The sequence below is a fragment of the Bufo gargarizans genome, chromosome 3 (assembly GCF_014858855.1).
Source record: "Bufo gargarizans isolate SCDJY-AF-19 chromosome 3, ASM1485885v1, whole genome shotgun sequence".
NCBI lineage: Eukaryota > Metazoa > Chordata > Amphibia > Anura > Bufonidae > Bufo > Bufo gargarizans.
This window is the reverse complement of record NC_058082.1, coordinates 51,837,925-51,848,624: the sequence shown is the minus strand read 5'-3', so window position 1 is coordinate 51,848,624 and position 10,700 is coordinate 51,837,925. Positions and strand designations below refer to the sequence as shown.

Genomic DNA, 10,700 nt, shown 5'->3' with positions numbered 1-10,700 from the left:
CAGCAAGCTGTCCTCAGTAGTTTAATAGACCTTGGCAATCTGAGAAGATTTTAGCAAAATATATGACTTGGGAAGGGGAGGTCCAAGCAGCAGAAACCAGTGCTCAGCAGGATGCCATGGGAGAAATGTCCAAATGGATAAACGATACCTATGAAGCAGTCAAAAAGGATCAGGTCTCCAATAAATGTAAGACACACAGGACAGAATAGTATAAGAAATGTCTTTTTATATAAACAGCTTCGTTATGATACAAGAGATAAAACAGCAGAGAACTTTATTAGACAAGTATTTGCGATGCAAGGCCTATCAATAGGGTTATAAGCAATTTCAAGGGAGTCCTTTTGTGGACCAGTTTCATGTCACTAAAATGTGTGTGTCCTGAAAACCACTTAATTGGCTGTAATCACTCAGGTGGCAATGTCACATTTCTCAAAAGCCCCCCCCCCCAACTAAACCAAAAAATTGGATTCAACAATTGCTCATTATATCCACAATGAGAACGACGCCGCCTTAGGGAGGTGTCTCACACTGCTTTTTGTGGCAGTGTGAGCCAAAGCCAGATGTGGACCCAGCAGGAAGGAGAAGACCTTCCTTTACATCTCATTCCCTTCCAACAGCTGTGTGTGATACCACCCTCAGAGCACGAGTATAAAAGACAGCTCCCGTCCTGACCTCCCAGCACTGCCGGGGTCGCATAGCATTATATTGATTTATGATGCTATGTAGCCCTTGCAGTTCTGGGATGTATTAGATGACACTGACATAATGCTGTCAGTGTTATCTAATACATTCCAGAACTGTAAGGGTTGCATAGCATCCTAAATCAATATAATGCTATGCGACCCCGGCAGTGCTGGGAGGTCAGGACGGGAGCTGTCTTATACTCACGCTGCGAGTCCGGAGTGTACTACCCGCTCGTCTGAAAGCAGCCTTAGCTACCTGCACACAATGTGGATTGCATGTATTTTTTCCCACGTGGACAAACTGCTGCACAATACAGTACCATCAAGTCTCATGTATAAATCCACAGCATGACCAATTGAGCAGAGGGTAAAATCTGTGGAAAACAGATACATATTGTGGTTTTTGGAGTGGAAATGCACAGATTCATGCAGATCTTCTCCACGTTTACCTGCACCCGGATGCTGGTACCCTTAGGCTGCTTTTAGACAGCTACAACACTTACAAATATACTGAACCAGACTTATGGCAATTACAAAGTTTGTGCAGGAGAGCCATGGAAGGCATTGCAGCTGTAAGATGCCAAAATACAACTCAAACCGTTCCATCACCTGAAACTTGCAGCGTTATTGGATGCTGTACCCAAAATTTAGGCTGGTCTCAGAAATATTCCACACACTTATTAGCCATCACTGCACACTCTCCTACTACAGGCTCAAAGTGTTACTCGTTTCGTTGTAATCTTTCATCAATTTTCAAGGCATCAGGCCAGTTTCAGAGATGTCCGTGTGATGGCCACATTTCCAGGACCAACCATTGTTTGGCTGTCCAGAACTCACTGCATCATTTGCGAAAGGGACAGCAGATCCATGGTTGGGCCCTATAGGAGTCACAGCATGAAAACACTTCAAACTGTGATTTCAGGTCAGATAAGCCATAGTTTTTCCAGGACCAGGCATGGTCATTTGAAACCGGCTTTCAAATGTGCACAGGCCCCAGGAGATAATTTTAAAATAAAAAATCCTGTAAAACCTAAGATTTAATAAATTAAAAGTTTAAAACAAAGCTGCTGCCTAGCTGTACTTTACGAGCATGTTCTTAAAAGGTACACAATCATGCCCCAGTTCTCCTATGGGTACAGCAAGGCCTGAGGAGCAGAACATCATTCAGGGATTCAGTTAGGGCCATAACACCCCATCAGTGATGCTTTTAGCGGTGCTTGGTCTACCTTTTAAGTGATGACTTATCAGGATAGGCCATCACTAGCTGAGCTGCAGGTGTTCGATACCCAGCACCGCTGCTCCGGCACCAGAAGCAGTCAGCTCCGTCAACTTTTCAAAGTCAATGGGGGGCAGCACTGCAGTGAAGAGCTCAGTCCACTACAAAGCTGACATAGGTGATTACTAGCTGATTTGCAGGGGTCTGGCACCCAGCACCCCTGCCAATCAGCTGTTGGGCAATATCTCCGGCACGAGAAGCAGTCAGCTATGTCATGGACTGAGCTCTTCACTGCAGTGCTGCCCCCCATTGACTTTCCACTTAAATGTGGAGAACCCCTTAAAAAGTATAAATAATTCAAATGCATTTCATCCTAATGTTCAATCTGTTAATTACTAAAGGTCTAGTGATACCCCTGGGTAGAAAGCAAAGAAAATGCTGAAGATGGCTGCCACCTCTGTAAGCATCCAGAATATATGCAATCATTCTAAGGGTCCATTCACACGTCCGTAGAATGGGTCCAGATCCATTCATTCTCTATAGGGCCGGAAGAGATGCGGACAGCACACAGTGTGCTGTCCGCATCCTTTTTTCTGGAGCGCGGCTCCCGATAAAATAGAACATGTTCTATTCTTGTCCGCAATTGTGGACAAGAATAGGCAGTTTTACGGGGGTGCTGGCTGGGTGTATTGCGGATCCGCAATACACTACAGACGTGCGAATAGACCCTAACAATCTGTACTATGTGAGGAATTTTACATTTAGGAATGCCTGGCAAAATATGCCATGTCACTGGGACACCATACCATTTCTGACCCACTGATCACAAGCGTTTCTCCACTGTTATTAGAAAATTGATACACCGGTACATAAATATCACCACATGACAACTTAGTGCAGATTATGTAAAAAAAAAAAAAAAAAGTTTAGTGTGTAAGTGCGGACTATGATCTCTGCTAAAGAGGCAGATGGGTTATAAAGGAGTTAGTCTTTTTTTGTTGCACTTTTTGCAGTAACTTCATCAAGTGCACGGTTTTTTCTGATGATGTAGGGATTGGAAAAGGTCTCTGTCTCTTCCAGTTCTCCCAGCTGAACAATACCAGAAACGCAGGGATCATGGTCCTTCAACATGTCTGGTAATCTGTGCGATTTACGTTCCAGGCGGCTTGAGCGTCTGACAGGGGTGAGAAATGTATAATTCTTGACGCTGGAGTCTCCTTCATTCATCTGTAAATTCATCATTCTGAAAAAAAAAACAAGGTAGTCGGGTATTAGATTGCTAATGCTGCCCCCACACTGATGACTAATGTTTGGGGTCCTCCCATTTGTCCCAACAGCAGATATCTATGGAAATGGTATCCAAAAGGCTGGATCCCCAACAAGCCCAACCATTTTGAGAAACAGTTTTGTTGCCTAAACTAAATAAAGCATTTAAAAAAAATAAAAAAAATATAGAACCATATAGTGAAACATGTTTTCCCCAATATGTTTATAGATTTTATTTATTTTTTATTGTATTTTCTGTACACATGTATGGGGGCATCCATCTTGGAGGAGCAGCCTCACTGACATCTAGACAAGCTTTGAGCCCTGTGCAAAGGTCATTGTGCAGGGAAGGGGAGTAGGCATTACCTTTCATTGTAACCCTGCCTGTGAAGATAATGAGATGACAACAAAAAAGTGATCTGTACAGAACAGGAATTATCAGCTTATTAGAAGGTTCAGCAGCCAGTGTGAAAACTGCTGGAATATTATAATTTTTTTAAAATATATATATATTTTAACAGAAATTAGAGACATCAACATGTTTAAAAATGGTTTCTCAGCCCATGTCACAGCAGACAAGTAGATGAGGTATAGTGATTTCACTTCCACCCAAGCCTCCATGTTCTGTCCTAGGGATCATGCACACGACCATTGCCCGCCCATGGCTGTATTGCAGCCCGCAATACACAGGAACCGGCCATGTGCACCCCGCATCACGGATGAAGACCCATTCACTTGAATGGGTCCACAATCGGGGAGATGCGGTGTGGAACGGAGGCACAGATCAGAAGCCCACAGACGCACTCCATGCACTACTTTTTTGCGGTGTGGCCCGCCGGATGCGGATTGCGGACCCCATTCAAGTGAATGGATCAACCATTCGCATGCAGCAGCCCCACGGTCGGTACAGGCCAGGACACAGTCGTGTGCATGATCCCTTACTGTGACAGGCTGACCCAGTCTTCCCTGTCCATTACAGCTATTCCTACAGACATCAGTTATATGTACCCACCTGAAAGAAGCAATCCAAGTCAGATCTGATTACATAAGAGCACAAGTTTAGGATTCAGTTACTTCTGGGACCCACATCCAGACAGACACTTATGGGATATCCTATGACTATGCCATTAAAGGAGCCCTCCTTAGAAACTTAAAGGGGAAGTTGTTTAAATCAACTTTTTATGTGAAACATTTTTTAAGACCGTTGCTGCTTGTAGCAGTACTTACATTGTTGTGCCTTTTCATAGGTAAATGCATTGATATCCAATTCATTCTAGTCAAGATGAATTTTCATTACCTTTAACCACCTCCGGACCGCCTAACGCAGATGTGCGGTCCGGAGGTGGCAGCCCTGTGCAGAGTCACGCATATATGCGTCATCTCGCGAGGGCCGGGATTTCCTGTGAACGCGCGCACTCACAGGAACGGAAGGTAAGCGAGTGGCTCTCCAGCCTGCCAGCGGCGATCGCTCGCTGGCAGGCTGGAGATCCGAATTTTTTAACCCCTAACAGGTATATTAGACGCTGTTTTGATAACAGCGTCTAATATACCTCTTACCTGGTCCTCTGGTGGTCCCTTTTGTTAGGATCGACCACCAGAGGACACAGGTAGGTCAGTAAAGTCGCACCAAACACTACACTACACTACATCCCCCCCCCGTCACTTATTAACCCTTTATGAACACCTGATCACCCATGATCACCCCATATAAACTCATTGATCAGCCCCCTGTCATTGATCAGCCCCCTGTCATTGATCAGCCCCCTGTCATTGATCAGCCCCCTGTCATTGATCAGCCCCCTGTCATTGATCAGCCCCCTGTCATTGATCAGCCCCCTGTCATTGATCAGCCCCCTGTCATTGATCAGCCCCCTGTCATTGATCAGCCCCCTGTCATTGATCAGCCCCCTGTCATTGATCAGCCCCCTGTCATTGATCAGCCCCCTGTCATTGATCAGCCCCCTGTCATTGATCAGCCCCCTGTCAGGCTCCGTTCAGACGTCCGTATGATTTTTACGGATCCACGGATAGGATCCGCAAAACACATGCGGACGTCTGAATGGAGCCTTACAGGGGGGTGATCAATGACAGGCGGGTGATCACCCATATACACTCCCTGATCACCCCCTGTCATTGATCACCCCCCCTGTAAGGCTCCATTCAGACGTCCACATGTGTTTTGTGGATCCGATCCATGTATCCATGGATCCGTAAAAATCATACGGACGTCTGAATGGAGCCTTACAGGGGGGGCTGATCAGTGACAGGGGGGTGATCAGGGAGTCTATATGGGTGATCACCCCCCTGTAAGGCTCCATTCAGACATTTTTTTGGCACAAGTTAGCGGAAATTTTTTGTTTGTTTTTGTTTTTTCTTACTAAGTCTCATATTCCACTAACTTGTGTCAAAAAATAAAATCTCACATGAACTCACCATACCCCTCACGGAATCCAAATGCGTAAACATTTTTAGACATTTATATTCCAGACTTCTTCTCACGCTTTAGGGCCCCCATTTCGGAAAGAAGACACCCCAAGGTATTCCGTGAGGGGCATATCGAGTCCATGAAAGATTGAAATTTTTGTCCTAAGTTAGCGGAAAGTGAGACTTTGTGAGAAAAAATAAATAAAAAAAATAAATAAAAAAAAAATCAATATCCGCTAACTTATGCAAAAAAAAAAAAAATTCCAGGAACTCGCCAGGCCCCTCATTGAATACCTTGGGGTGTCTTCTTTCCAAAGTGGGGTATTTATATTTTTAGGGGCCCGAAAGTGTGAGAAGAAGTCTGGGATCCAAATGTCTAAAAATGCCCTCCTAAAAGGAATTTGGGCCCCTTTGCGCATCTAGGCTGCAAAAAAGTGTCACACATCTGGTATCGCCGTACTCAGGAGAAGTCGGGGAATGTGTTTTGGGGTGTCATTTTACATATACCCATGCTGGGTGAGAAAAATATCTTGGTCAAATGCCAACTTTGTATAAAAAAAAAAAATTGGAAAAGTTGTCTTTTGCCAAGATATTTTTCTCACCCGGCATGGGTATATGTAAAATGACACCCCAAAACACATTCCCCAACTTCTCCCGAGTACGGCGATACCAGATGTGTGACACTTTTTTGCAGCCAAGGTGGGCAAAGGGGCACATATTCCAAAGTGCACCTTTCGGATTTCACCGGTCATTTTTTACACATTTTGATTGCAAAGTTCTTCTCACACATTTGGGCCCCTAAATTGCCAGGGCAGTATAACTACCCCACAAGTGACCCCATTTTGGAAAGAAGACACCCCAAGGTATTCCGTGAGGGGCATGGCGAGTTCCTAGAATTTTTTATTTTTTGTCGCAAGTTAGTGGAATATGAGACTTTGTAAGAAAAAAATAAAAATAAAAAATCATCATCATTTTCCGCTAACTTGTGACAAAAAATAAAAAGTTCTATGAACTCACTATGCCCATCAGCGAATACCTTAGGGTGTCTACTTTCCGAAATGGGGTCATTTGTGGGGTTTTTCTACTGTTTGGGCATTGTAGAACCTCAGGAAACATGACAGGTGCTCAGAAAGTCAGAGCTGCTTCAAAAGGCGGAAATTCTCATTTTTGTACCATAGTTTGTAAACGCTATAACTTTTACCCAAACCATTTTTTTTTTTGCCCAAATATTTTTTTTTTAATTAAAGACACGTAGAACTATAAATTTAGCGAAAAATGTATATATGGATGTCCTTTTTTTTTGCAAAATTTTACAGCTGAAAGTGAAAAATGTCATTTTTTTTGCAAAAAAATCGTTACATTTCGATTAATAACAAAAAAAGTTAAAATGTCAGCAGCAATAAAATACCACCAAATGAAAGCTCTATTAGTGAGAAGAAAAGGAGGTAAAATTCATTTGGGTGGTAAGTTGCATGACCGAGCGATAAACGGTGAAAGTAGTGTAGTGCCGAAGTGTAAAAAGTGCTCTGGTCATGAAGGGGGTTTCAGCTAGCGGGGCTGAAGTGGTTAAGAGCCATGCTCGACTATAATTACAATTCTGTATGTCTTGAGTAGGTCACACAAAAGGTTTCTACTCTTCAGTGTTATTCTTTTCATGAATGTACCAGTCTGAGAAGAATACTCTTTGTCTACTTTTAAATTTATGACAAGAGATAAAGATAAGCTCTATGCAGCTGGTGATAATTACCTATACAATTAGGCATTTATTAATGAAGCAAAATATATAATATGTATGTATTCATTTAATGAGCCTTAGTCCTTAGCATAAGACAATCAGTAGAACATATAATATATATTATACTGTTATATGTAATGAAGACAACATGTATCCAGTATATTAGATATATTTCTCATTAGGAGAATCTTTGTCTCTAAAAGAGTGTCTGTGAAGATGGGTGTTTTGTAACCATGAATCACATCTTTTGGTGTGACAAGAGGAGGTACTGATATCTCTGAAAAAACAAAGCCATTGAAGTTATTTATGATCCCTAAATAAACAAACAGTGTGAGGAACATTCAAAGAGACGCCTAGAGGTCTGTCTCTAATTGCTACAATGGTCAGAATTAATCCCTATAGCTTTGAATTAAAGCTTTTACCCTGGGTTCACACCTAAGCGTTCCTCAAACGCGCGTTTTAGTCGCGCGTTTTTTGTAATAGTAAACGCGCGTTTGTGTCATTGACTGCAGTGTCCTATGGCCACAAACGCGCGTCAAAACGCCCCAAAGAAGCTCAAGTACTTGTTTGAGCGTCGGGCGTTTTACAGCGCGTTCGTACGCGCTGTAAAACGCCCAGGTGTGAACCCTTCCCATAGGGAAGCATTGGTTTTCATGTCTTAAGCGTTTTACAGCGCGTAAAACGCTCAGGTGTGAACCCAGGGTTAAGGTAAAAATGTATAGAATACATTTTATTCAGACTTCCAGAAGTTAACCCTTTGTACTATGATGTAAATAGCTTACACAGCAGTGCCACCTAGGTATCAGTAGGTGACATTACAACAGTAGCAAAAGTGCATTCTGGGTAAGGTTACAATGTCACATTTTTTAGCAATGATCACACCCATCCGATTATGATTGGAAACTTCCAAACTAGGAAGGTGTGTCTAACTGATAAGTTTGTGATCATAAACCACACACAAAAAAGAGCAGACACACAAGAAAGAGGGGAGGAGAAAGAAGGCGACAAGTTGAGCTCTCTAGAGGTGCCTATCAGGATGAAAGCCATGGTTACATGAGCTATGATGGACCACCCAGCTTTCCTAGGAGCAGAAGTGAGATTTCTACTAGGACTTGGTAAGACACAGAAAATGATATTTCATTTTATTAAGACTAATTTGATAGTGTGGGTGAAAATATACCATCTAGATTGACGAATAACCAAATTACGTACCGGTAATTCCCTTTTCATGAATCCTCCATGACGGCATACCATGAGAGATGACCCGCCTCCAACCAGGTAGGGACAGGAAGTATAAGTTTGACTCTCCTCCGGCTCCTCCTCAGTGTCTTTCTGGATCGACAGCCTAGAGAGTGTTCTTTCGAATCTTTTTTTTTTGCACACCATCACACACACCATCACCTATGTGTAGGCCTATCATAATCTTATGAACGTCTAGATTTACATATATCCCTTTTTTTTTTTTTTTTTTTCGGGTGGGAAACCCCTATGCCGTCATGGAGGATTCATGAAAAGGGAATTACCGGTACGTAATTTGGTTTTTCCCTTTCATCCTCCATGACGGCATACCATGAGATATAACATATTAACAATTTTTAGGGGGGGATTATAGCTTGAAGGACTTTCCTCCCAAAGGCTAGATCCTGACCTGCCTTAACATTGATTCTATAATGTTTAATAAAAGTATTAGGGCTAGACCAGGTGGCTGCCCTACAAATTTGCTCTAAAGAAGCGTTTGCCCTCTCTGCCCAAGAGGCCGAAACCGATCTCGTAGAATGAGCTGTAAAGGCTTCAGGAGGTGATTTCCCTAGCGCTTTATACGAATCTGAGATCGCCGTCTTAATCCATCTTGAAATGGTATTTTTTGTCGCTCTCTGCCCTTTGTTTAAGCCAAGAAACTGAACAAACAAGGAATCCGTCTTTCTGAAAACCTTCGTGGCCTCTAAATATATAAGCACTGCTCTCCGCACGTCCAATTTATGAAACCTCTCCTCCCCTTCTGTTTTCGGGTCGTCGCAAAACGAGGGAACCAATATCTCTTCTTGCCTGTGAAAATTAGACACAACTTTGGGAAGGAAGGAGTTGTCTAACTTAAACTTAATTCTATCTGCAGAGATAACACAGAAAGGTTCATTAATTTTCAGGGCCTGGATTTCACTAACCCTGCGGGCTGATGTAATTGCTACTAAGAACAGGGTTTTAAGTGTTATATATTTTATAGAGACAGATGATAAAGGTTCAAAGGGGCTTTCTGTTAAACCTGATAGAACTAAATTAAGATCCCATGGTGGAGTCATAGCTTTCAATGAAGGTCTCAGTCTATCTGCCCCTTTAAGGAATCTGACAACCCAAGAATGATTTGCAATTTTTTCATCAAAAACTGCACTAAGGGCTGATACGTGAACCCTCAAAGTATTGGGACGAAGACCTTTCTCCAGCCCAGACTGTAAGAAACCTAGAATTGAAAGGACCGAAAAATTTTCAGGGGATACTTTTTCTTTTACACACCATGTATTAAAGGTTCTCCAAACCTTATTATAGATCTTAGAGGTTGTCTCCTTTCTACTGGCCGACATAGTATTGATGACGGGATCTGTCAAGCCTTTAGCTTTTAAGATCAACCTTTCAGGTTCCAAGCTGCCAAATGTAGCTTTTCCACCTCGGGATGGAGAAGGGGACCCTGCGACAACAAATCCTGATCCCAAGGAAGGATCCATGGACTTTGGATTGACATGACCTTCAAAAGAGGAAACCATGATTTTTTGGGCCATAAGGGAGCTATCAAAATAACATGGGCTTTGTCTTGCCTTATCTTCTTTATCACCCGAGACATTAGTTGTAGGGGGGGGGGAAGGCATAAGCTAGATGGAACCTCCATTTTATTGAAAAGGCATCTATGCCTTCGCTTTTGTCTCTTGGATTGAGGGAGAAGAAACGGTCTACTTTTGCATTTGTGGCTGAAGCAAAGAGGTCTATTTGGGGAACTCCCCACTTTTGGGTTATTTGGAGAAAAACTTCTTCCTTCAGACTCCACTCTGTTTGATATATCTTGACCCTGCTTAGGAAGTCTGCTTTCACATTTAAGCTTCCTTTTAAATGGACCGCTGAAAGGGATCTTATATTTCCTTCTGCCCAGGAAAAAATCTTTTCTGTTATTTGACTCAGACATAGGCTTCTTGTTCCGCCTTGATGGTTTAAATACGCTACCACTGTGGTGTTGTCTGATCTTATTTGGACATCCTTTCCCTCTATGTCTTGACTCGCCACTTTTATGGCCTCCCAAACTGCCATCAATTCTTTTTGGTTTGAGGACCAAGTTTTCTGGTGGTTTACCCAGGCCCCCTGGAAATAGTGATGAGAGTAATGCGCTCCCCAC

At 42.7% G+C, this 10,700-nt stretch overlaps 1 protein-coding gene across 1 annotated transcript in view; it reads right to left on the bottom strand.

Moving 5' to 3' along the window:
• Nucleotides 1-209: 209 nt before the first annotated feature.
• The window catches only part of CKAP2 (cytoskeleton associated protein 2), a 45,093-nt gene continuing 34,602 nt past the window's right edge, over nucleotides 210-10,700 (bottom strand). Inside the window, exons 9-10 of the mRNA XM_044287544.1 lie at nucleotides 885-3,142; nucleotides 210-672 (exon numbers count right to left, since the gene is read on the bottom strand). Coding sequence (XP_044143479.1) covers nucleotides 2,884-3,142 — 259 coding nt within the window. The 3' untranslated portion in view covers nucleotides 210-672; nucleotides 885-2,883. The remainder of the gene's footprint in view (nucleotides 673-884; nucleotides 3,143-10,700) is intronic.